General features: G+C 39.2%; 1 protein-coding gene across 3 annotated transcripts; it reads right to left on the bottom strand.

Annotated features, from left to right (window-relative positions):
* Window positions 1-513: 513 nt before the first annotated feature.
* On the bottom strand, window positions 514-27,010 carry MMD (monocyte to macrophage differentiation associated). 3 transcript variants are annotated; one of them, XM_012780787.2, is made up of 7 exons: window positions 26,718-27,010; window positions 19,400-19,481; window positions 16,924-17,084; window positions 13,530-13,604; window positions 11,639-11,740; window positions 9,734-9,803; window positions 514-2,390 (listed from the first exon to the last, which is right to left on the bottom strand). In XM_012780787.2, exons 1-7 carry the CDS (start codon window positions 26,741-26,743, stop codon window positions 2,190-2,192), a joined length of 717 nt encoding a protein of 238 aa, XP_012636241.1. In that variant the 5' UTR covers window positions 26,744-27,010; the 3' UTR covers window positions 514-2,189. The 3 variants fall into 3 exon arrangements, with proteins under 3 accessions (XP_012636241.1, XP_012636933.1, XP_075850563.1); XM_012781479.2 differs by lacking the exon at window positions 514-2,390 and adding an exon at window positions 2,402-3,898; XM_075994448.1 differs by lacking the exon at window positions 514-2,390 and adding an exon at window positions 3,905-4,997.
* Between the last annotated feature and the right edge of the window lie 423 nt (window positions 27,011-27,433).

Here is a 27,433-nt window from a genome sequence, read left to right as displayed (position 1 = left end):
TGGTATGTGGTGAACGGAAGGCTTTGGAGTTGGAAAGAGATGGGTTCCTGTGCCAGCTCCCTGATTTGGGATGAAGCAATTAAACCTGACCCTGGTTTCCTGCACTATAGAAGACAGAAAATGACATGACACTCAGAGTTGTTCCGTTTATAATCTGGCATATGTCTGGTTGGTAATATAGAAGCCTGTAACCTGAGTCCTAGATATATAGGCTAAACCAAAAGGCTTCTCTTGATAAACACACATCATCTACAAAACTTTTACAATCTTTAGTCCCTGACTAACATATTTTAAACTGGAAATGTATACTGATTAATGTTGTAGCTGGCTCTGGCATTTCAATTATTAAAAAGCAGACTAGAAAGTTCTAAGTGACAGGGTATATTTGTTTTTCTTTCCATTTTGATTAAAAAAAATGGGCTCATACACAAAGTACAAATGCTAGATGAGCTCAAGCTCTCAAATTTGTAGTATTATTTTCACAGTGGTCTAATATAGAGACAGTGGAACAAATCCAAGTAACAACTTTATTGTAGTTTACAGCACAATTTTTACATATATTTTAGTGGTTTTGACAGTGTTACTTTTGAGCAGACTTTAAATGAATCCACAAAAAGTTAATATATTAAAAATAAAATATACACAGTAACACAACAAGCATCCAGATGTTCAGAATCATGCAGATAGGGGTGAGCTGGTTGGTGTTGTCACTGGGTACCTTGCCTATTTCAGAACTCACCCAGCAAATACCAGTTCTTCTGTTCCTCATTCCCATATGACTCACCAAAATCAGAGTTCTAAACATGCACACAAAATAAATCCTTTTATAAAGCCATATCAGTACAAAATTTCAATTGATAACTCTTCGTCAAACTGACAATCAATTGAAAACAAACAATATCAGCACCTGATCAAAAGACAAGCCTATTTCATTTATTAAAACACCAACAAGTGAGATTAACCAACAAAGCAACTAATACATTAATCTTAATATAAGACACTGAAGGAAAACCAAAAATAATGCATAAATACCACTCCATTGAGCCAGGATATAACTCATGGACTACAGACACATGAGTCTCTACCTGTCAAACAATACATTAAATATTTTTCTCTATTAAAAAAAATAGTATATTGGGAGATACAGAGGAAAGGTAGAAATGTGAATTTATGTATCTAATTCCACAATTTAAAATAAATATCAAACTGATATATAAAGCTAAGTGACAATGACTTAGCCATTGGGCACCAAACAGGCAATACAACTTTCACTGTAATTCATGCTGCTCTTCAGGGGTTTTCAGCAGAGGGCCCACCCAACAATCCTACCATAATATGACAGCACACTCATCCACTGTTGCCGAGACCCTGAAGAAAACATGGCAAAGGCATAGAGAAAAAGTTGGATCTTTTGAAAAAGTTAATGATATCAAAATACTTTTCCATCACTGGTAAACCAAGCTAGGTCAAGTATATATCCCAAAGCAGCACTGAATTCAGAGTTAGAGGTTGGCAGAAAAGTTTGGAAAACTGCAGTTTTTAAAAATTGGCAATTTCTCCATGCTTAATAAAACTATCGGAAGAGGTATAATGTTTGTTCATTTGTGGAATGTTGACTGCTTGCTGCAAAAATTCACAACATGAATGAGGAACTGCAGAGATGCATTTCAATGAAAGATTTTGTAAAAATTTACAAAAAACTAAAGTTTCTATTTAAAAAATAACCATGTTATGCCAAGATGAAACATGGTAAAAAGTAGTGTAAGTTCTGTCCATGATTCTTTACACAGCGAATGGGAAAGTGAAACAAGTTTTTTCTTAAAAAGGAAGCTTTGTTATTGCACTGACTTTTACAACCTGACCTAGTAATTTAGAAAAATCATGTAGTAAAATCTGTAAAATTAAAATACAAAATTCTGGTTTGTAAACATCAGTTGGCCAAGCCTATCCAGAGTCCTTCATGATAGTGGAATGGAATGAAAATTAATTCACTGCTTTATTTGCTGTGAGGGGGAAAATTCCAGAACACAGCTTTTATACTTTCACAGTAATTATAGTCAAAAGATATAAAGGAAGTCAGTGCAGCTGTCTTCTTTTTTTTTCCTTTCCCTGTGCAATTTTCAGCTCTTACCCCACTCCCAAGTGCTATAACTGAAATAATACTGGTTTGGAGACCTAGTACAGACTGGTCATAAATGTCGCATAAAGTCTGTAGGACTTCGGTAAAGGTATTTCCAAATGGCGTAGTAATGCACTGCAGCTGCCGTGGCCACAAACAGGTGCCAGATGGCGTGAGCAAATGGAATGATGCCGTCACTCTTGAAGAACACAACTCCTAAGCAATAAATTAAGCCCCCACAGGCAAGTTCATGAAGTCCGTCAGTGTTATTCTGTTAACAGAGGAAAAAAATAATAAGGGTTTGATGTTACTCTGATGTGACAAGCTACAGAGATAACGTAATGTCCCCTAAAGCTCTTGATTTTCTAGATAAGAAGCTGTGTGAACAGAATCCTGATGTGTAAACATGAACCAAACAACAAGAAAAAAAGTCCCTCACATGTCGACCTTAATTACCCTTTGGATTGACATTCTCGATGTGACCAAGCAGTCACATTACAGGGCCCACACAAAAAAGCATGTTCTGCTCATTTACAGCACATTTAAACAGACTGTAATCATAGCAAAACACGGAAGTTCATTTTAATAAAGTACAATCTTCACTTCTCATCTTTGTCTTTAAAAGGCAGACCCACACCACTCTATTTATAATTTACATCTCAGCCAAGGTTTTCACTTCCTTTTGTCCTTCTCAAACATTGTTCTACACTTTTTTTTTTTTTCTTTTTATTTCCCCTGCTTGTGTGAATGAACTTACAGCTTCCTTAAGGCTGACACAGGAAAATCATAGCTAGAAGTGACCTCTGAGATCATAGATCATAAAGTACAAGGTATTACCTAACCTTCTAGATGTCTCTAGGTCCTTTGGTCTTTGAGCCTGGGCATTTCTTAGCTAATTGAGAAGTTAACTAGTCTTGTGTGTTTTAGGACAAGAGGGAGAATTTTTTTAGGCTGTTCTTAGTTTTTTAAGACGTAGACCCATCTACAAGATTAAACTGGTTTGTGTGAATGAGAAGGGAGAGATAGAGGCAGTGCTTAGAAGCGGATGAAGTCCGTTCTCTGGATTCCTGAGTACTAGGAATAGAAAGGAGACAGGTTCTGCAGGGTGGGTGGAAACCTAAGCCAGATCATGGAAGGGGCCTGAAAGGGGACAGGTGTGCGGCTATCCCAGAGGCCTGGGCACTGATGGCAGCAGCCTTGTGAGCCTTGGAGCATGTCTCTGTGGCCAAGCCCAGCAAGAGCAAAGGGAAGCTCTAATTCAGTCACCTACTTTGAATGGGTCCCATGGGCCTACACTAAAAACAGGGGCAACAATAGACCATCATGAGCTAAGGACCACGTGTGAGCATCTATTTTCGAAGTTCATGTAAGCCCCCATGGCTTTTGTAGGATCAAAGATGGGGAAGGAGCCAACCCAAATGGACTGATAGGAAATTTCTCCCTAGCCTTAGTAAGAAGAGACTTCAGCTAGATTTATTTTTATTTAAAAAATAAAAACAAAAACAAAATACCACACACATTTATTACTTCTTCAAGGTTACAGAGCAATTAATACCCCGTTAACAACATTCTCTGTGTGTGTGCATTAGGAGCATTTTTCCAAAAGAGGGTTAAGACAGTCAGATTTTCAAAGAGGCGCAGGACTCCCAAATGGTAAAAGTCACCCATTTAATACAATCTCATTTTGGAGGAGAAGACACTAAGGCAGAGAAGTGAAGTGGCCTGAACAAAGTCTCATAGCTGTTCACCATCCCAAAAGATACCATTCTTTTTTCCTTTCTGCCAAAACAAGCAAGAGACCAAACTAAGTACACAGGCTGGTGTTGACACATTCTGTGAATAGCTAGTTCCTCAAGACAACATATTTACCTTATCGACTTTCAAAGAAGTAGAATACATTAATAGTTACTTCTAAAACAAATAAACAATGTTTTTATTTTTTCATTATCACTACCGTTATTGTTACTATGTACCAGGCACTGTTTGAAGCACTTTCATGTATTTACTCATTTAGTCTTCACACAACCTTAGGTTAGGTACTATTATTATCCCAATTTTACAGATGAGAAAACTTTTTAAATCGAGTCTGAAAATCTCCACTTTTTAATTGGAGTATTCAGTCCATTTCAATTGTTATTATATATCACATACATAATTATTGTTGTATTCAAGCTTCTCATCTTGACAATTGTTTTCTATGTGGTTTCATTATTCTTTGTGGCCTTTTTCCTATTTTTCTTCTGCCTTCTTTTAGATTAAACTGTGTAACTTTGGTATTCCATTTTATCTTTTCTCTTGGCTAATTAACTATACCATTTATTTTGGGTTTTGTTTGTTGTCGTTCTTGTTGTTGGGAGTGATTATTCTATGGATTGCAAAATGCATCCTTAACTTATCACAATATATCTTTATTATTATATCTCCCTACAGGAGGTTAAGACCCTTACAACAGTGTACTTCCACTTCCCCACCCCCAGCCTTTGTTATCATATCCTTTACTTCTACAAGTTATAAACCCCTACATTATCTTTTGAAGAAATTAAGAAATGAAAGTCTTCAGTATTAACTCACAAATACAGCATTTCCGGAACTCAGTTTATTTTTGACATTAGCATCACTAAGCTGGGCTAGCCTCAGCTTGAATTTGACAGGTTTTTGTTTTTCTTTTTAGCATTTTAAAGGTGCTATTACACTGTATTCCTGCTCCCACTGATTCTGATGAGCTGTCAGTAGTCATTCTTCTCTCTTTGTTTGTTTGTTTTTTTTCCCTCTGTCTGGCTGATTTAAAGATTTTTTTCTTCTTTGTTTAGTAATTGGACTATGATGAGCCAAGTGTAGTTTTCTTTATCCTGCTCAGGCTCCATTTTGCTTTTTGGATCTGTGGGTTGATATTTTTCATCAAACATGGAAAAGTTGTAACTATTAATTCTTTTTTAAAAAACTGCACCAACCTCTCTCTCTCTTCTTTTGTTAAATTCTCATTTTTCTCTTATGTTTCCATTTATATAGTTTCTACTGAACTGGCTTCAAGTTCACTGACCTTTTCTTCTGCAGTATTTTGTATGTGTTAAACTTCTCAAATAATTTTTTTTCTCAAGATATCACAGTTTTCAATGACTATACTCCCCCAAACAATATACAAATTCAATGCAATCCCCATCAAAATATAAATGGCATTCTTCACAGAAATAGAAAAAATAGTCCTAACATTTATAAGGAACCACAAAAGACCCAGAAGACCCAAAGCTATCCTGAGCAAAAAGAATAAAACTGGACGAATTACAGTACCTGACTTCAAATTATACTACAGAGCTGCAGTAACCAAAATGATATGGTATTGGCATAAAAAAGACACATAGACCAGTGGAATAAATACAGAATCCAGAAATAAATCCACACATCTATTATGAACTTATCTTCAACAAAGGTGCCAAGAACATACAAAGAGGAAAGGACAGTCTTTTCAATAAGTGGTGCTGGAAAAACTGGATATCCATATGCAGAATAATGAAACTAGACCCTGATCTCTCACTATATACAAAAAAAATCAAATCAAAATGGATTAAAGACTTACATCTAAGACCTGAAACTGTGAAACTACTAAAAGACAACATTGGGTAAATGCTTTAGGACACTGGTCTGGGCAAGGACTTCTTGAGTTATACCCCTAAAGCACAGGCAACCAAAGCAAAATTAAATAAATGGGATCACATCAAGCTAAAAAGCTTCTGTATAGCAAAGGAAACAATCAACAAAATCAAGAGACAACCCACAGAATAGGAGAAAGTATTTGCCAACTACCCATCTGACAAGGGATTAATAACTAGAATATTTAAGGAGCTCAAACAACTCAATAGGAAAAAATCAAATAATCTGATTAAAAAATGGATGAAGGGTCACAATAGACATTTCTCAAAAGAAGATGTACAAATGGCCAACAGGTATATGAAAAATGTTTAACATCATTAGTCACCAGAGAAATGCAAATCAAAACTACAATGAGATATCATTGCACCCCAGTTAAAATGGCTTTTATTAAAAAGATAGGCAATAATGAATGCTAGCAAGGATGTTGAGAAGGGGAATCCTTGTACATTGTTGGTGGGAATGTAAATTAGTGCAACCACTATGGAGAACTGTATGGAGGTTCCTCAAAAACTAAAAATAGAACTACCATATGACTTAGCAATCCCACTGCTGGGTATACATCCAAAGGAGGGAAATTCAGTATATTGAAAAAGGTATTTGCACTCCCACGTTTACTGTAGCACTATTCACAATAGCCAAGATTTGGAATCAACCTAAGTGTCCATCAATGGATGAATGGATAAAGAAATTGTGGTACATATGCACAACGGAGTATTATATAGCCACAAAAATAATAAAATCCTGCCATTTGCAAAAGCATGGATTGACTGAAGAACATTACATTAAATGAAATAAGCCAAGTACTGAAAGACAAATCTCACATGTTCTCACTCATGTGGGAGCTAAATATTAAAATAATTGATTTCATGGAGACAGACAGCAGAATGATGGTTACCAGAGATTGGGAAGGGTAACAGGAAACGGGGGATAATGTAGGGATGGTTAATGGGTACAAAAATATAGTTATTAATAGATAGAATGAATAGTATTTGATAGCACAACAAAGTGACTGTAATCAACAATATGTCGGGGTATTCTTTAAAATAACTAAAAAAGTGGAATTGAAATGTTCCTAACACAAAGAAATGATAAATGCCTGAGGTGATGAATACCTCAATTACCCTAATTTGATTAATTCATACCATATACCTGTTTAAAAACATCGCACGTACCCTGTAAAGATATACAACTGTTATGTACCCATAATAATTAAAAAAAAAAGACATCACAGTTTTTGGATCTAGAATTTCCATTTGGATTCTTCTTTATAGACTTCATTCATAGAGACTATAAAAATGAGATTCCTCATCTGTTTACTCATTAAAGTCCTTTTTGCAAATTTCAAGATCTCTATCACCTTTGGTCTGTTTCTATGAACCTGTTTTTCCTCAGGAGTGCATCATTTTCTTGCTTCTTGCCTATTTGGCAATATTTATCTAGATGGTGGATGCCAAGTTGTTAGAGTATAGATTTTGTTGTTTTCCCTTAAAGGCTGTTGAGTTTTGTTCTGGTAGGCAGTTTATCTACTGGAAGAACAATTTTATCCTATTAAGGTTTGTTTTGGACTTTGTTACGGCAGTTCTAGAGTAGCCCTCACTCTAGGGTTAGAGTAGCTTTACTCCTAAGATGTGGCCTTGGTAGGGTCAAATGAATGCCTGGGCTGTCCAGCAATGTCTCTTTACTCTGGCTGGTTGGAAATCCAATGTTTCTCCACTGATCTCCCAGCTTTCAAATAGTTATTCTTGGCCAGGGCTTGCAGAGTTTTGCCCAGCAGAAAATTCAGCTTGATATTTGGGCTAACACTCAAGGAAAGGCCTTTGCAGACTTTTGAAGCCCCACGAACTGCAACTGTCTCAGTGGCCTGAAGTGCCAATTTCTGTTTCTTCCACCCAGACTGCTGCCCTCTGGGCTCCTCTTCCTTCTTTGTTGTTTGGAAAATGTCTTTAGGGAAACAACTCAGATGAATTTGAAGCTCAATTTTTGGTTTCTCTTACCTCAAGGATCACAATCCAATCCTGTACTGTCTGTGTTCAATGCCAAAAGTCACTTGCTTTTCCATTCTTCTTCCAGTTTTACAGTTTTTCATGGTAGAAAAATAAGTTTGATACCCCCGATTCTGGCCAGAACCACAGCTCTGTCTTCATTCATATCGTCACTTTGTTAGTTCAGGTGGCTTATGAGGTCCTTTCTGATCTGGACTCTGTCTAGCTGTCCAGCTTTATCACCTATCCCCACCGTGCATATGTACCTCAAGCAGGTACGTGCACTATGTTCCAAACTGAACTATTTTCAATTCTTCAAAGTAGCTGGTGTTTCCCCACTCTCTGCTTCCTTCATGCTGTGTTCTATACCTGCAACACCTGCCTCACCTCTACCAGCTCTCAGCTTTTCCCAGTCTTTCTGAATCAACTTAAATATCACTTCCTCTGGTACTTCTGCCATGTGCTGCCATGGTGGCTGGAACTTTCCCCAGTAAAAGACATTATAATATTTCATTATACCTTCTTATTTAATACGCCTTGTATGTGCCTGCTTGATTCTAAGTTCTGTGAGGGCAGTGTGGGGATTACCCTGCTTGATTATCATAAACATTAGTCACTTGCTATTGTACCACTTATGGAAATGCCAACTAAAGATTTAGGCCAGTAAAAATACTGGATAAACCTGCTCTTGTGATACCCAGAGGAAATTTACTTGAAATTCTATTCTAATAATTAGTAACCTATCTACATAGACCTTGCTTATCTTGCTTTGGGTGTCCTAAAATGCCCTCTAACTATGTGACCTTCAAGGCTGGTTTTCTCACTTCAGTCCTTCACCTCCCTCTTCTCACCATTCCCTGCTGCCTTTATCAACTAGACTGTATGCATGTTTGATGCTAGGTAATTATTAAAGCCATCATAAACCCCATATGTCAAAGAAACATATTCTGTTACATTCTCATAAGACATATCCCCTGAAAAAAACAGAACCAGAGTTGTAACTCCTAAACCTTTTACAGGTGTTTTTGTGACCAAGGCAAAAATTGTATCATAGAATTCTGTTTTTATAATGTGCCTATGAGCTCAGGAATGAAATTCTAGATACGGTTCTTCTGACCACTGCAGGCTAGGAAGAGTTTAAACTCAACACACTGAGACCTCCTTAATTAATACAGTGGCTAGGACCAAAAAATGTGGAACATAAGACACTGGAGTGCATAAGCTAAAGGTAGAGTAACCAAGTAGATGGGACCATGAGGTTGTAATAACATGTTTTTGTTTCAAAGTGACTGATACACATAGATTTCTCAATAGTAATTCAATTTGAAAAGGAACTCAAAACATACATGCAATTGCCTCTTATTGTTAATGTTACACTTTTATCCACAGAAGTCACCAAAAGACATTTTCAAGCAAAGTAAAAAAAAGGGGAGGGGGCTTTTCCTAGAAGAGAAATAGTATGACTTAAAAGCAAGTGAAAGGAAAAAAGTGAAGCGATTTGAAAAATAACCAACAGAATGTTGAAGCAAATGACCTTTTAAGGTCCTTCTAATTGTTGAGAGTTGAGAAGTTGGTAGTTTGTATTTTCTTCATTATAGGAAATTTTAAAATTTACCCTCCCCCACAGATTCAGGGTTATGTAGCTAAGTAATTCAATCAGAAACACCGGCCTTCATATAATCACATACCTATTCGGGAGAAAGGGTCGGGGTGACGTGGGATGAAAAACAGAAAGGGCATCCAAGAGAAACAAATAAATACAAAAAAGCATCATAAATAGAGAAACATTTATAGCTTTTCTAAACTGTTCAAAGTACCTGGTACAAGCTGCTGACACACTTCGTTATTTATATATATATTTTTCTGTTTTCTGTTGAATCTCTAGTTAATGGACATGTCATAACTTTGGAAAGAAGAGCTACATATCATATTGAGTCCCAGCAATTTAAAAGAAAACAGCTAAAATTATGAAGCTATATCTTACCATCGATGTCACTACCAAGGCTGGAGAAAATCCCATTGTGAGATAGAAAAAGAGTTCAACCACTTTATACCTGCAGGAACAGAAGTATAGTTAATTTAATTTATATATTTCTATAACACTTAATCATTTATATATCAGCTTTTCTTTTGAAAAAGAAATGTAAACTCTTAACTATTCAAATAAAATGTATTTCCCAGTAGGAAACCACTAGGCCTCTAACTAAAATACAGTAGTTAAATAACAATGAACTAACATGTAATGCAGAACTGAAAAGCCATCAAACCCCACATGCTACCCAGAAAATGTTTGTTGCCAAAAGTAGTTATCATTTGCATTTTTTTCCCCTTTCAGTCCTAGAATTTTTGCCTTATTACCATTTCAATCTAGAGCTATAAATAAAATTCTGAAGGTGCACGGGGATACAGCTTGGGACCTAGTTCATCAGTGACAAAGAAATGGTACCCCTAAGGAGAGGGCATATATTTTTGTCTCTTTATTTTGTATATGTGCAAACTCTAATTTGTAAGGCTCATCACAATAGGCTACAGAATATCTGAAGCCCCTAAGAAACACATTGTACTGAAATTCAACTTAACATTTCTGCCTACTCAAATTAGTCTATAACCTCCTCAAACGCAAGGACCAAGTTTTATTTATGTTTGCATCTGCAGGGCCTAGAACAGTACCTGACATGACTAAGGTACTCCCTAATGTCTGCCAAACTCAATGGCCAAGGGTAACTCACACCTCATTCCTCATGTTTTATACTGAAAGCCTAGTGTGAAATAATCGTACAGGGGAAGAATGGGTTTATGGGTTTGATTTATACCAGAAGCCCTAGAATAGGAGAAAAGATAGCTGCCTTACTTTACTTCCCATTCTATCCAAGAATATAAATTAAGGGTTTGGGCCCAAGAAGCAAACTGTTTCCATGGATTTATATATACTGTATAATACCTCTCTGTTTTGCTAATTATGGTCAAAAAGGTGAATTTCAAAGTGAAATTAAATAACTCCAAGTTAATGAAAACTACTATTTTATTCTGAAAGAGGAAAACAATTTAATACTTTCTGATAAACACAAATTATGTTCAATTCTGAGAGCCATTCAGCTAACTACAATAGATAACAAATTTAATGAACCGTAAATTAGTTAATCCAATGATAATGATTTCATGATTGTGTTTCTCAAATTCAAGCATATAGGGTAATGAGAAGGGCAATGGAATAAGAACTAGGACACTTGGGTCCTAACTTCCAGATGAGTCACTAATTTAATGCATGTCCTAAATGGTCTCGTTTTTTAAGCATGAAGCTAGAATAGATGACGTTGAAGGTTTTTTCCAGAAAAAAGATGCTAAATTTCAATAAACCTTTCATTTTATATTGCTCAATACCTATGACTATGACGGATGAATAATGAGTTAAAAAACTGTGCCCCAGGGCTAGGATATTAAGAGCTCAGATGTCCTTCTAAACATCCCTTTTCTCAAGGAATCCCATCTCGAGTATCTGCTAGGTTCCTCTTTAGGTAAATACTGTGCTAGACACTTATTATCTATTATCTTCAATCTACATAGGAACCTTGGAAAGTGGCTATTTTTCTCACGTGATGACTGTGAATCACAGAGGATCAGGCCAGTTTGCCTCATAAGAAATGAGGTCTCCAAAATGACTGACCACACTGTCCCTCAACTACATCATACCACACATGTGCCATCCTTGTCTTTCCGCAGCAATCTGCCCACCAATAACAAATACCAAATGGCTTTGAAGATTTATTAAAAAATAATATATACTCTATTTATGTATTTCTACTATTCTGAAGGACTAATAGTATTGCAATGCAGGTAAAATTTCAGCAGTTAATTTTACAACTATCAAATGTAAATTATTTTCTCTTACTTTTCATGGTAGAGAAATACATAAATGGTTCCTCCAGCTGCCATGAGCCAGATGAACCAACGCATATGAGATGCCAGGGGTCCAAGTTCACGGAGATTTAACCTAAAAATGTAAACGTGACAACAAAGAACAGAAGTGATAAATGAAAGGAATTCACACAACCTGTGTTTTCCTCTAAGCACTGAAAACTGAGAGAAAGTACTAGAATAAGAGCAGGAGGAAAAGGCACTCAACACATCAAGGAAGCTTTTGGGCAATTTAAGTAAAATTAAATAACTCAAAGATAAAATTGTCAGCCAACCTTTAAGACTTAGAATTAGTTCCAACATGGTTTAAAAATAGAATCAGCTAAAAGCAGACATGTAGAAAGAAGTGAGTCCCAGCACACCTGTGACGCCTGACCTTCCCTTAGGCAGACTGAGGTAAATGCTGCTTGGCCTTTTTATTTCTGACCATGTACTTGGGAGCAGATGGTTTGCAAAGCTTAATGAGAATCCGGAACAAAATCCTGACCTGGGATCACATACCCACAGCAGATACCTAATACACAAACCAAGTGTCTCCATTATCGATCTGTCTGCCAAGAGAGAACATGAGAAGAACTATTCCCAACACGTGTTATAGAAGATACTCTGTTAGAACTTAACCGTGGACTGTTGTGAGGTCTGAATTTTAAAATACTGCAAATTCATGTGTGCTAATTTCATACTAAGAATAACTATGAGGAAAAAAATGTTGATTTTTGGGGTCTATAATTACAAAATTCATATTTCTAAATGGAAAAAGTGCCACCTATATATCTAACACTAAATGTAAACAAATTGCCTCCTTTGATATTTGGTTCCTCAGGTCACATTTAAATTATTAAAAATGTATTTACCTATTTCAAATAAAGAATTGTATTTCATTTTAAATTCTTGAGTTTAAAATAAGTAGAGTAAGGGATCCTATTTGGAACACCCTCTAGGGTCCTATTAGGATAAGTGTTGTACTGGGCACTTAATATCTATTCACAAAAGCCTTTTAGTGTTCTTGCTTCAATATGAAGCAGACCTACAATTTAGTAAGAGGTGCTGGGAGAGATAGCACTTACTTCTTACTCCATCAGATAATTGGTTTCTTTTGAATGATTGATGCTGCATTAGCCTGAATCTAGAGGCATACTGTTTCTAATGACTACAGCAGTTGATGGCATAATATGAACTTCTGAGTATTTAAAAATGGACCATTTCCTCTGTCTGTTGACAGAGGAAAGCTAATGATTCTTTAATTAAGGATTTCAGTGCAACGAAAATTCTACTTGATCTGTCCTAAAAAGGCAGTAAGATCAAGGAAACTGAACAGAACACTAGGTATTCTAAATAGTTAACTAATTTGGCTAGTTCTCTTGCTCAGATAGCAAAAGAAATGAGAAATGTACCCTGTATAGAGTAACTACTGTGATGTGATGTGAACTGAAGACAAATGGTATAAATTTCAAAAGTAAGCTTGCTTTCCTTATACATATTTACAGAATTTCCACTTAATTCAATTTCCAAGTATTCTGAACAGCAGAAGTATATGAAAAGAATATGGAGGGCAAAGGTTATTGATTTCAAAAGTGAGCCAGCTACCTACGCACAAGTTCATAGCACTTCCTCTTGAACAGTCCAATGCCTAGATATTCTAAACAGCATTCTGAATAGTAGCAATATTCTCCTCTTTAAATATGCAATCTGATCCAAATAAATCAAATTGGAAAAAGAAATGCATGTATGTATGTGTTTGGGGGAGCAAAGTTGGGTATATACCTGAGGGCTGAGGGCAGGAACAAGAGGAAGAGAGGAAAGGGGAAGTGAGGAATTCTAATCATAAAAACACTACCTTCAAAAATAGAAAGATTATATCTTACCATGGAGCATAAGAAGCAGCAATGAAGAAATAGATTACCATTCTATCACACATGTGAAAACAATGCTCCACTGTCCTAGTAAGTAGAGAAAAACAAGTTAGACAAATTTTTCAGAAAATTTTCAGAATGAAAGTATGGGCTATCACTCTATTATGTTGCAATTTCCTTTCTTGTTCTAGTTTCTCATGGCATTTATAACTTGGTCTTCAAAGTCACATAGCTTTTTGTTGCTGTTGTTAATGATACAAAGCCGCAAGTAAAAGCTTCACATCATTCTTAAGTTGTACATATAACAGATATTCTCACCATGAATGAGACACAGGGAGAGAGCCCCATGATAGTTAGGAAGACTAAAGTGGTTAAAACAAACAAAATCTATCTTTTCTGATGTTTTCCATTTCTTTTGGATCCTGTGGGGCAGAAAAATGAAATTCCTGGAGAGTAGACCACCCCTGACTCCTATCACAGTGCAGTACACAGTCCTATTCCTCAGTGAACACTCCCTGAACTGAAATCACACTCTGTGTGTGATTTAGAATGTCTTTAAAGAAGTTTCTACTTCAAATATCCTAGTATAGACAATAAAGTGTAATAAATGAAATCCATATAATGAATGCAAACTAATGAAATCCAAACTAATATAGGAATAGCAATAACAAAAAGGTGCATTTGCTGAAAGAGCATGGCCATCTGGATTTCTAAGTTCTTCCTTCCAAAACTGAAAATCAGAAGTGCATGTTCAAAGTCCTTGGCTCACTGAGGTCCATTCATAAAATAGATTAGATAAAATCTGCCCTTTACTGAGGTGATTTAAAAGTACAAATGCATGGCATCGTCTTGAATCTATGTTCACTGTTCAAGTTATATGATAGCTATAATTTGATGGAGCACTAGAATTAGACTTTGCCTCATCACACAATGTTGACCAAAGAGCATTGATGAGGACTTGTTAGTGAAGTGAGAAATATATTTGTGAGAAAGAATGGTTTTCAGTCTACTAGTTACTAAAAGCTATAGCTTACTCCCAGATAATTTAACACTAGATCAATGCTTCTCAAACTTGACTACATAGTAAAATCACCTAGGAGCTTATAATATAGTCATGGACTCCAGTTCTGAAGACTCTAAAAGGGCTAGAAGATGGGAGACAAGGTGGAAGGAAGGGGTAACTCTTTATTTTTTTTAAACTCCTTAAATGACTGTGATTCCTAGCAAGGTTTGAAGACTTTCTAATTTTGCTTTCTAGATTGTTATACACTGTTAGAGTACGTAGTCAGACCTGGAATCTTTTTTTCTTTTTTTGAGGAGTCTCACTCTGTCACCTAGGCTAGAGTGAGTAGAATTATCATAGCTAACTGCAGCCTTGAACTCCACTCCTGGGTTCAAGTGATCCTCCTGCCTCAGCCTCCTGAGTAGCTGGGACTATGGGTATATGTTATCACACCTGGCTAATTTTTAATTTTTTGTGGAGATGGGGTCTTGCTATGTTACCCAAGCTGGTCTCAAACTCCAGGCCACAAAGTGATCCTCCTACCTCAGCCTCCTAGTGCTAAGATTAGAGACGTGAGCCACTATGCCCAGCCAGACCTAGAATCTTATTCAGGATCTGCTAATCACCTCTCTGTCACTTTCCTTACAGGTAAAATGGAAAGACGATCTCTCTCACGAAGTACATGTGAGCATTAAATGAAATAATGTAGGCCATGTATTTAGCACAGTTCCTAGCATGTAACATATGCTTATTCCCTTCTCTCTTTTACTTAAATTAAGGCTTTTTTTAATATTAAAAAAAATTTAACACAGAGCAAAATTCTACACATGGCTTATGATTCTAGCAGTGCTATTTCAGGGTTTAAGAGTCTTGTTTCTATCACACCTTCTTTTCCAGCCTCTGGCAGGGAGGCCCTGAATACTGAAGTAGGTATCTACAACTTTTTATTGATTCAGAAATCTAGACATCAAAGCCAAGTTTGCTGAGGCAACCACAAGTATTGGATTGAGCCAAAAAGATAATGAAGAGCTCTCCTTTTAGACTGGCCTCTGGGTGCTGCAAGTGTGGCTTGAGGTGACAGGACAGGCACTTTTGTGGCTCTCCTCTGTGTCCCAGAGTGTCCTTGTGATTCAATGCTGTGGCTTTATTTTGAGCCCAGGGAACTGTCACCTTATATATAAAGGTAGCAGACTGCAAACTACATGCAATATTGTGAACGATATGGTGAGGAAACACAGGACTGGGAGTCAGAGGCCCTGGGATGATCCAATTCTGCTTTCGCTGACTCAGGCAAGTCAGGCCACTTCTCTGAGCCTCAGTTTCTCCAAGTAAAAATTAAGGGATTTGGATTAGGTGATTTCTAAGGACCTTTCCAGCACTAAAACTCTAGGATACTATATATGAGAAAACTAGTAATCATCTCATAAATCCCAACTTCTGCTCATAAATGAAGCATAGCTTTTTAATATTAGAGTGTTCAAACAGTTTTGAGTTTTGGGGACATTCTGTAAAACCAAAAGGTAAACTTGGGTATTACTTCAAATCAGTCTTAATCTGCTCTGAATCTCAAATTTTTGAGAAGAAATTTTGCCCTTTTGGGTTGTACAGAATCCGTTTCACAAGCAACCCACTCCTACCTAAATGGTGTGCCTTTTCCAAATTGATCCTTCACTCAGAGGAGGAAAGCTTTTGTGTCCTTCTCATTGGTAGGCCAAGAGCCAGAGTATTGTTTGGAAAGTGTCTGACAGTTACTAATAGCAAAATATGTGAATTTTGAATAATATACACAAGACTTATTCTGAAAGCTGAACTTTGCAAAACAGTGAACTCAAACTGTAATATACCTACCATCTTGTATCACATAGTCCTATAGTCTCTTGTAATTTTCAAATCATTTTCACATATATTACCTCTCATTTACCTATCACAGTAACCATGTGAGTCAGGCATTATCATTCTTATTTTAGTGATAAAGATACTGAAAGCTCCACAGGTCAAGTGACCTACTCAAGGTTAAGAAGCAGACCTGGAAGTCAAGGCCCACCTGCTGACCCCCCATTCAGTGCGCTTTGCCATTCTGCCACAGCTGCTGCTCTCACTGTACACTGAGTGCACTTGACAGCACTAGAAAATAGCTCTCAGGATTGTAAGCTGTAAATCCTGAGGAACCAATGGGGTTTTATTTGTGGTTACCGGGCAAAAGCCTGCTTTCTTAGATGCCAGGGTCCTCGAACTCTGTCCAATCCAAAAAAATGTCTTAAATAATAGGACAGCATTATAATCTACAAAGCAAGAAAATGTTTGCTCTTTGCCCCACCTGTCTAAATCATGCCAGTGTGGGAGGCTACCAAACATGCTGAGTCAACTATTTGGATCTGTTGAAAGAGCGTGCCTCCACTGTACCTTAAGTGGCTCTTTTTCCATGATACAATGTGAAATACTGTGGAAACGATGAAGAGGGCACAGAGGCCCATTCCATAAATCCATGCTGTTATCTTTTCCCAGCAGTCATCAGACAGCCGATGGAGGAGGGCACTGCCCACAATGGCCGGAACAATGAGGAACTGTGGGGAAGGTAAAGAGAAGTGAATAGAATATCTTGGCTTTTACAGAATTGAGACTTTCTCTAAAAATACAGAGGTTTACCAGGGACTATTTTAGAAAAGTAATTTTAAAACAAATGTTTGCCTCTCTTGGATAATCAAAATGAGAACCAGATGAAGTTATTAGTTGCTACACTAGAAACAGTACTGCTGTTCAGGGACCCAGTATTGTGCCAACCAATGGGTACACAGATAAGCAGTCAAGGATGCAACATTACTCAACTGTTGCAAAAGAGATGTACTTTATCCTAATTTTATTAAATAGGGACATGTTCCTATAATCTGATTTAGAGCAGGCACTTAATATATTCAAATACCAAGTGCATAGACCCAAAATTTACAGAGAGGTCCTCATTTTAAAATATTCTATCCTGTTGCCTCCATAAGCTACTAAAATCCCAATATTTCAGCAAAGGGCAACTGAAGAATCAAGTCAATAGTATTATAATGTATACAATACCACAATGCACACACACAAAGTCAATTGTGCAAATCGTATGTCCTGATTTTCAGTTTGGATCTGTACATTCCACCAATTTGGGAGCAACTGCAGAGTGAAGGGATTTTGGGGGTCATTTCATTTTTAATAACAACTTTTAAGTAAGCAAGAGTAATCTACTCCTAAGGACCCCTATTCAAAAATTTTTAAAAGATGGAATCTTGGAGAGAATTTTGATTTCTGCACCATATTTCATAGTCCATATGGGCACAAAATTTTAAAGTCTAGTCATATAAGTATGATTATAACTAGTAAACACTTTATCATAACAGAAATTCCAAGGAGAATAAATGACTTTATTAGATATTAGAATAAGCATACCTGACAAAGAATGTAAACTTCAGCAATTTGCCTATCTTTTCTTCCCCCAACACCTAATTTTGCCCTCTTGCAATAGAATATTAAATCCCTCAGATGAGATCAGCGTGAATCTTCAGATGCTGAAGTTTTCATTGGCCCAGAGCAACAGTAAAAATAATGAGAACAGCAAAAATAATAAAGTAAATTTTTCATAATATAAAATTTATTTGATTTAAAGGAATATCCTTTATTTTGATATTATTTCCTTACTACTTGTTTTCATGTCTTCTCTTTAATGAAATGATGACAATAGAAGTGTTTTGCCTGTTTTAGAAATCTTACTGGTCTTTGAAATTCACAAATCCAGGACACAGTTTAATAAAATTACATTTTCTGTTCTAAAAAATTAACATGGAGGCTTTGTCAGTTTTTCCCCAACTACAGTTTTTATAAGTGTTCCTTAACCTGTGACATATTCAGAAGAGGTAAGTTAAGGATTATTCAGGTCTATCCTAAGCAAATATTATTCCTAAAGGAGACCATTATATCATACCAACTGTGCCTATAATAATTAAACTAGTCTGTTGTAAACATTATTGTAAACAATTAAAGAAGTAAATTGATCTTTTTCTCTATTTCTGATTTTCAGACTATATCCCAACCACCATTTTTAAGTAACACTAAATTCAACTTTCTAAGTAAATAATGAAACCACAGATAAAGTGAAATTTATAATGACACAAGAAAATGCCAATAATATGACATTAATAGAAAACCTATGAAAATACATATTCATAAACACCACACACACAAAGAAGAAATGCACCAAACTGTTAACAGTTTATTTCTGGGTAGTTTTGTTTTTCTCATATATTTTCCAGTATTTTAAAATTTTTTTACAGTGAGCATGTTTTGCTTTTATAAGGAAGAAAAAAAAATTAACAAAATTTTAGGGATCACACCAGCTTTTTCTTCAGTAATACAGAGTCATGTCTTTTCTGAGAAGCAATGGCCACTATGGAGGTGGCAGGATGTCGCTTCCCGCCCCCCATTTCATAGGATCACTTACTAAACAAAAAAAAATAGCATCTTTTTCAACAAATTGTGAATTCTCCTTGCCAAACAAACACAGGTTTATTGTCTTGAAAAGGCAATTCATTTGATTCCTGGGGTGGCAGCCTTCGTAAATAGGTTTCTTTGGTTTTTCTATAACTAGGGTACTTACTATTATTCTTTTAAAGAAGATCTTGTTGGAGAAAGCAAGTCCAGGACAGAGTAGACAGTAGGTTAGAACACACAAAGCGTTCTACACGCTCACACAGTTTCTAGTAACATGACCCAGCACTGATATCCTGGTAGATAAGGTCACAGAGATGGGTAAATCCAACTAATTGTGCTGAGGTTACTAGAGAGAATTACCCTTCCTCCCACCACAGCCCTCTGGGAAGGATGGCAGTGGCAGAAAACTCATACTCACTGCATGTGTGTAACAGTTAGCAGCATGTTCGTAGCAAGTTGGTTTGTAGCGGCCATTGGCTGGGGCCCGATGGTTCATGAACCTGTAAAAGCAAAAAGACATCATCACGTGAGAAAAAGTATGTGAAGAACAATAGGGAAACCTGCCAGATGGTGTTTGGTCTATTCTAAATGAGGAGGAGACAGGTGGAAATACCTAGTTAAGGTAACAAAACAAAAGCTACCAAAGAGATGTAAACTAAATCAACAACCCTGATCCTAAAGCAAATGTCCTAGTTTATTGGATTAAGCATTCTTTCAGTTTATTCAAAAGAACAACCTTCTACCAACCGAAAGCAAACAGAAACCATATCTACTCCTTCAATTGGAACTCCCCTGCACTAAAAAAAAAAGAAAAAAAAGAAAAAAAAAGGCATAACAAAATCTTAACAGAAAAAAAATTCAAGGGAATTTTTTCTAAACTTTAGTTACTGTCATTAAATGAAAAGGGATAGACTATATTTGAACGGTTTCTATTTTCTCTCTCAAAATTTATAAAACTTTATATATGCAGATCTTTAAATCCTACAGCACATGATTAACAGGCCTGTCCCATTAGTTTCCCTGTATCGCATTACCTATTCCAGCATCAAGCAGCTTAGATAATGCTACCTGACTACCTCTAGGCCACCTAAAACAGGAGGTATATTTTTACCTTCCTTCTTCCTGAATCAAAAGAGTTTGCTTCAAAAACCAAACACATGACTACTACCTGATACGCTGGCTATAAAATTCATACATACACACAAATGTATTTATATATCTAAATATTAAAATCTGTTCACATACAGACATATGCGCATGTCTCATATTCCCCTTTGGGCTAACTTTGTGACCGTGAGCAAGAGTGAGAAACATGAATACCACAAGACCTAAAAAGACGACAGCATCCTTCCATTTCAGTTGTATGGGTGAGGATCCCGCCAACCTAAACCCAACCCGTACCCATTCCAAGTTTCAAGAAGGATTCTGTAGTAGTCCCCAACCTTTTTGGCACCAGGGACCGGTTTCATGGAAGACAATTTTTCCAGACTGGAACCGGGAGATGGCAAGCAATGGGGAACAGTTGTAAACACAGATGAAGCTTCCCTTGCTTTCCTGCCCATTCACCTCCTACTGTGGGGCCTGGTTCCTAACAGGCCACAGACTGGTACAGGTCTGCAGCCCGAGGGGTGGGGACCATAGAGATTCTGGATTAGTCTAACCATTCCAAATAAAAGAGGAAAGAAACAGCTGTAGAGAAACAAATGGAGGTAAAAGGGCCTTGAAAGTGTTCAGATTTCAGAGGCCCCCTGCATTCTTGTGCTTGGAGTTTGCTAGAAGTCAAAAGGCTTTGTACAATAAATTATCCTTTTGCTGGACCTAGTTTAAGTGGAGGGAGGGGTATATTTTGCCACTAATGAGTTCTGACTAGTCACACCTTATTCATCCACACAATGAAAAATGGTACAAGGCTAAACCAAACGGTAAAGGCAGGCTGCCAGAAATTAGCTAAAATACATGACCAGGCCATTCTAAAGAGTGCCCAGTTTATGAACAAAAGCATAGGCCATACTTCTTCCCTGAATTAAGATGGGTGTGTTATCCTTAGATCAAATAAATAAAAATAAGATGGTGTCCCTGTTAACTCAAAACAGACAGTTCAGGTAGAAAATCCACTGGGGAATATGTCTGAGACAATGAAGATATTGCATTTGGCCCACTGATGGGTTATTTGACTAGTGTGCAAAATATGTACTTACTGGGTATGATCCACCAGATGGTCTGAAAACTAACTGTTTAAGAGAAATAACACAACTAGCAGCTTCAAAATTTATACAAACTATTCTCAAACATAGATAAGTAACTTCAAGCATCATCTTTTCTCCCCTGATAATCCTTTAAATAATTTACTAATTTCCTAAGGGACAAGAGTGCTGTGTTGCTATACAGCTCTTATTAGCAAAAAGGAAAATAATTACATTCTTGGGAAGAATGCTTTAAAAGTGTCCCAAGCATTGAAGGATGTACCGCATCATTACCCTGAGATATAACAACATAGCTATAAGTAGCATACCCTATTAGGAGTTTTCAAGGGTAAAGAGCAAGGCCCCAAGTTTGATTAAACTGAAAGTGCTCTGTGCAGGGTGCAGTGAATAGGATTTGTCTACCCACCACCAGGCTGCAGACTAAAATAGCAATTTATATCTCTGGCAGCCCAATCTAAAAATAGTTAAGCCATTACCCAGCAACAGGGATAGACTTTCACATTTTCTCCTAAAAGCAAATAAACTGGATGGCCATGTTTGTGACAGCTTAGTCCCTGCCCACCTGGAATAATTCAGGTTAAAAATAAAGTAGGAGGTTGTAGAGAAAAATGTCTTACCCATGGAGACTTAAGGCAGTCTCTCCTAATGGACAGAGCAAGATTTGGGCAATAAGGAAAGGTAAGGGCAACAATCCTGGGAGCAATTCACTGTCTGGAGCTCAAGGGGACAGACAGCATAATTGTTCTGCTGGGAAATTACAACACAATTTTTCCATGTCTCTCTGATCTGTCGGAGAGAAATCAAGCTTCCTCCACAGCCTCCTGAAGAAACCACTCCTAAGACCTAAATGGAAAATCAGATGTAATATGCATACAAACTCCCATACACTGGGCCTAATCTCTTCCCCCCAAAAGAATGGGAAAGGTGCAAGTATTACAGAAAACAGCACACATTTATGGATAATATCTCTATCTAACGCAGACTGACTGTAATGGTCACCCCAGAGTAACTAGCAGACACTAGAGGGTTGGAGGGAAGGTGATGTAGTCGTGGGAATGGGAAGCATGCTTAAGAAAACTATTAGTTAAGCAGGGTTAGCTCACTTATCCCCTCATTTTCTCTTTCAACACTCTCTCTCACTTCCCTTCTTGTCTGATATCCTTACCTGCCCCCACCCAGCCACGACAGAATTTCAAAACTATTAATATAAAGGGAAAGAACATATAGGGAGCTGGGGACACTCCTTAGCACACTTTAAATTCAGCCCAAAGCCCTTCCCCACTGAAAGTAGATCTGCAGATCTCAGAGGCCTAAAATCAAATCCCACAAGCTGTCCTTGATTCCCATGTGTTCCTCATTCTTCAAGTGCAAGTACTGTCAACACCATCCTCAAAATGTATTCCAGTCAGTCCACAACTCTCACAATTCCTACCTTAAATCAAGACACCAACATTCCAGGTGTGTAAAAATATGAAGTCTCTTAACTGGTCTTCCTGCTGAAAGGAAGCAGGCCTCAAAAAGACCAAGACATGGCTATTGCAAGAGTCCCTTCAACATCACTGGATGTTGCAATATGAGTCCCCACATAGACTCTCTTCTTATACAGAGCTGCAATTTTCTATTAAAACTAGGTCATATCACACACCTGAAACCCAGCTTAAGGCCTGCCTTTGGCTTTCCAAAGTGCTTAGGACAGTATTGCAACATGTCAGAGGCCCAGAGTCTTGACAGGTCTGGCCCCACTACCTCTCCAGCCTCAAGGTGCCTCCTTCCTCTCACTTCACCTTCTAGCTACACTACCTCCTTCTGTTCTTTAAACACATCAAGGTCTCATTCTGCCTCAGGACATTTGCGTGTGCTATTTATTTCTGCTTAGGATATTCTTCTCCAAAATGCTCCCCTCTCCTCATCCTTTGAGCTCAGCTCATGTAGAGAATGTCATGTCAGAAAACAATGTCATGTGAGAGGAAGTGTCAGATGTGACCTCCTCAGGAAAGAGGTTTTCCAGATCATCCTACCTAAAGCACCACTTCGGCCCTCCCCACGCAACCAGAGTCCTTATAACAATTGGTAAGAATATGTTTTTTTAAAAACTTGTTTATTTGATCTTTCCCCAAATAATGTGAATTCCATGAAGGCTGTCTTGTTCACCATCCCATTTCCAATCTCAAGCACAAGGCCTAGCTTATTGCTGGAGCTTAATAAATGATTGTTCAATGAATGAATACAAAGACAGACATCCTAGCTACTGCTGAACTAATCTGTATTAACAGAGAGATATCACATAGTCAATTAGTTTTACTGGTGACTCAACAGGTTCTGTAAGAGAAACAGCCAGTCCTGGAGCTAAAAGAACCCTGAATCTCATGAAAAGAAAACTCTTACAGGTAAAGACAATCGATATTCCAAGGGCCCCTTCAACATCGCTTGATGTTGCAACATAAGTCAACCCCTGTACAAGGCACCTTACTACTAGCTCCCTTTATGACTGACCGTGATATTTGTTCAGAACAGTGTCCACTGAGTTGCCAATAGTGGTACTCTTGACTTAACAAAGACTACCCCATACCTATCATTCAATGCGCTAAGGACATGCAAAATAGACAACAGGCAAGCCTGGAAGACTCCCTAATGCTTTAGAATAAGATGCTTTTCCACATTTAATGTTGAAGCTAACCATTGGTCAGGAGACTGGGGATGAAAAAAAAAGGATCCTTTTTCTTGGATTTTTGGATGCAAGGCTGAAGAAATTAGTATGCACCAAGAAGATACAGTAGAAGCTCTGTGGGTCCCAAGCCTCTAAGCAAAACACATAGGTGTTATGGTGTGGGCAGGGTGATAGAAAGAGGTGAGCTAGCAGCATGGGTGGTGGGGGGAGAGAGACAAGAAATCGATCTCTCGGGTCTTCCCTTTCCTAGCTGTGTGACTATGGGCAAGTTCTCTTTTATTCTTTTCTAAATCTATTTGCTTTTCTATTAAATGGGTATAAAATTTACATTTTCCAGAGTCATAGTTGAAGATGAGATGAGTAATATACAAGTACCCAGCCAGTGGTTAGCACAGAAAGGCACTCAATAAATGTTAGCAGTAATCATCAGTCAGAGATGCTGTGAAGGGGAGAGAAGGGATTTTGTGTGTGTGTCTGTCTGTATGTGCGAGTCTTAGGGAGACTCAAGTGTGAAAGGGATAAAGCAAGGAAGATAAAATATGTCTCTGTGTCCCAGTGGAATTTTTTGCATCTCAGGCTTTTTGAGAGGCCATAATTGCATAAGCCCTCATGTTCCTCATCCATTCCCAATAAACCCATCATTGGAAAGAGCACATCCTGCTTCAAAGACAGTGTGCCCCTCTTCCAGTTCCTTTGTAATTTTGTGAATGCTCAGAAAGACATATAGTGAACACAGCCTTAAAAGGTGCAGAATAGTATTCTCAACATTTTAACGTGTGAACCACAAAAATAAGGACCTTCTTATCACATATATATTTTTGCAGGCTTTATTTCCAAGTTCAAATTGATGCTCAGAAATATCTTTCCAATCTACCCTATAATAGAGAAACAGGAAATTATGAGATCATTTGAATCTTCAAAGAAAATTCTAGGTCTAGATGTTATCAAGGAAGAAACTGTTAAATATCCATTGAGTACAATGCTGTGCACTCAGAAAATTACAGTCTATGCCACACCAAAAGAAAATGCTAGTATTTTTAAATAAAAATACAGAGTGCAAAATCAATTATAACTGTGCTAATAAGGACTGGAGAGACAAGTGTCCATCAAAAAAAAAAAAAGGCAGTTTAATTAGCTGAGATGGTAGCATCCTAAGTGTTTTTTTTTTTTCATTTCTTTTAACACTTTTAATGTTTGTGCAACAAATAATGAAACATGCTCTTTTTTTTCTTTCTAGAGAAGAATTCAAAAGGACAGGAAAGAAATACAGAAATACAAACTCTTAATCAAATAGGGAAGGGGTAATTTCACAAAATATCGCCACTGTTCTCTGAAAACAGGAAGAACATAGATGTGCAGAGAAGTTAAAACCAAATCAAACAAACCACACCAGGGCTTCACTGATCATGCCTGAACATATGTTACAGCCTCCCCTAAGGCCCCTCCAGTTTTCATTCCTGACATCAAGTTCTAGAGCCAGAACACTAAGGTTCCTTTTTGCCCTTAGAAGCACTGATACGAATTTCCCACTGGGGAATGGGAATTCCCCATAATGCCAGGCATTCCATATCCTGAGTGACAAACAACATTCAGAAGTCAACTCAAGTCTTCAAGCTGATCCCCTCCTGATGGCATAAGCCACCACAACTCTTCCTTTGCATTTTTTGGCTTCTTTACCCTTTGGGACTGGGAGAGGAATGAGATAAGCATAATGGGTGAGTGGGCAGTGAGGGAATAGAGATTGGAAAGAAAAAAATGCATTTTAAAATTCTGAAATAAAAGGCAGTGTTTAAAAACTCAGTAACAATAGCCGCCTTGGATGATTTCATGCATCTCTTCTTTCCAATTCCCCTTGTCACTGCATACTAAGCTAGCCTGCTGGAGGTGAAGGTCTGGGACTGGGGACGGCTGCTGGATCAGACAAAAGGATGGAGAGTTACCACAAACACAAGAGAGGTGAACTTTCACCCACTTAAACGAAAAAGAAAGGCTCAGAGTTCTTCTCAGAACCATGGGCTAGCCTCCATCCACTGCTAGACGGCAGAAACCCAGAGTGGGGGAAGGCCACTGTGCCCCCCAGCCTGGTGTTCCCACCAGTTCGGTGAACGGGCAGCCAGCCAGCCTTCCGGTGGCGCCTCCTGGGTTCCTCCTCCTCGTTTCCTAACACAGGCGCCTCCACAGCAGGTCTCACCACCCAAAAGCCAACTTGCCCCTCCGCGGATCCCCAAAATAGCACCTCCCTGGGACGCGAAGCCTGAGAACCAGCAAGGCCCTGACATGTCCAGGCAAGGTTCAGCCAGCGGGGCGTGCCTCAGTTTCCCTGTTGCTAGAGCCGTTCACAAACAAAGCATCTAAAACGCCCAGCACCCCCGCTTTACGACAATTACCTCTCCGCAGGGTGAAGCAGCTACCCCCCAGTTCCGAGCCCCGGGAGACCCCCACCCTGGACCTCAAGGGATAGAGGCCAAAGCCAGGTCGGAGGACTCGGGGGCGGCCCCTGAGGCTGGATTCGGGTCCCCACAGCTAGCAAGAGCCCAGCCTGGATGGCAGTCGGGAGGGTGAAGCCCCGTGAGCAAAGGGATCCTCGGGAAGGAGGGCAGGCTCGGGGCGCCGGGTCTGGGAATCCATCCGCGGTCCACAGATCACGAAGGGAGACCCGAGTCAGGCACGAGCTCCCGTCCTGGGAGACAGGGGTTCGCCCGGGGCCAGCAGGGCAGGGAACCTCCCGGGAGCTGGTCCCCGGCCAAGGCGCGGGATCCACCGGGGATGGATCCAGGTGAGGAGCCGGGACCCACGCGCGTAGAGGCGGGATCCGGGGACCGCTCCGGGCACGGGCTGCGGGGCGGGGGCGCCATCCCTCTCACCGCTGGAATCGATTCTTGAACCGCATTGATCCTCCGCTTCTCCTCGGGGGCCGGGAGCTCCGTCTCGTCAGCACCGGCGGCCGGGCGCGAGGCCCTCATGGGCTTGGGCTGCTCGGGAGCCCGCCTGCGTGCCCCTCAGAGCCGCTCGGCCGGGTGGGCCGGAGTGGGCCAGGCCGGGGGTCGGGACAGGGCCGGGGCCAGACCAGGCGGCTGGGGGCGGGAGGGAGGCCGCTTAAACGGCCCCGGCGCCTCCCGCCTCCCGCCTCCCTGGCTCCTCCGCCCCCGGGCACCCGCGCCCCGCCCCGGAGCCCGGCTCCACCCCTGCCCGCTCCGCCCGCCTGCGTGCACCCGCGGCCGCCAGCGCGTCAGCGCGCGAGCGACCAATCAGCGCCCGGAGCGGCGCAGCGGCCTCGCTGCCATTCAGCCCAGGGCGGAGGGGCGGAGCATCGCGGTGGGGGGGCGGGGCGAGGGGAAGGGGCAGAGCCCTGGGAGAGCGGTGCGCTTCCATAAAGGGTCTACTTGCTGAGCAGAAAGGGGAGACGGAGGGGAGAGGGAGAGAAGTGGTAAAGGAGGAGATGGGCTAAGAATCTTAAAGGCAGTTGTGAAGGAAACAGCAGCAAGCCAGCACCTCGTCTCATTCATTCATCCTTCATCATTTATTTCTCCATCCTTCCATTCATTTGTTCCTCCATCATTTCGAGGGCCAGCTCCCGCTA

The sequence above is a fragment of the Microcebus murinus genome, chromosome 18 (genome assembly GCF_040939455.1).
Source record: "Microcebus murinus isolate Inina chromosome 18, M.murinus_Inina_mat1.0, whole genome shotgun sequence".
Taxonomy (NCBI): domain Eukaryota; kingdom Metazoa; phylum Chordata; class Mammalia; order Primates; family Cheirogaleidae; genus Microcebus; species Microcebus murinus.
Note: the sequence above shows the minus strand (reverse complement) of the source record. Positions and strands in the feature narration are given on the sequence as shown.

Coding starts and splice junctions, on each gene's coding strand:
- MMD (XM_012780787.2), bottom strand. CDS start 26,743: ATGCGGTTCAAGAATCGATTCCAGCG. Junction 11,741..13,529: donor GCTGCTTCTTATGCTCCATG/GTAAGATATAAT, acceptor TTACATTTTTAG/GTTAAATCTCCGTGAACTTG. Junction 9,804..11,638: donor GTATTTCTCTACCATGAAAA/GTAAGAGAAAAT, acceptor CTGTTCCTGCAG/GTATAAAGTGGTTGAACTCT.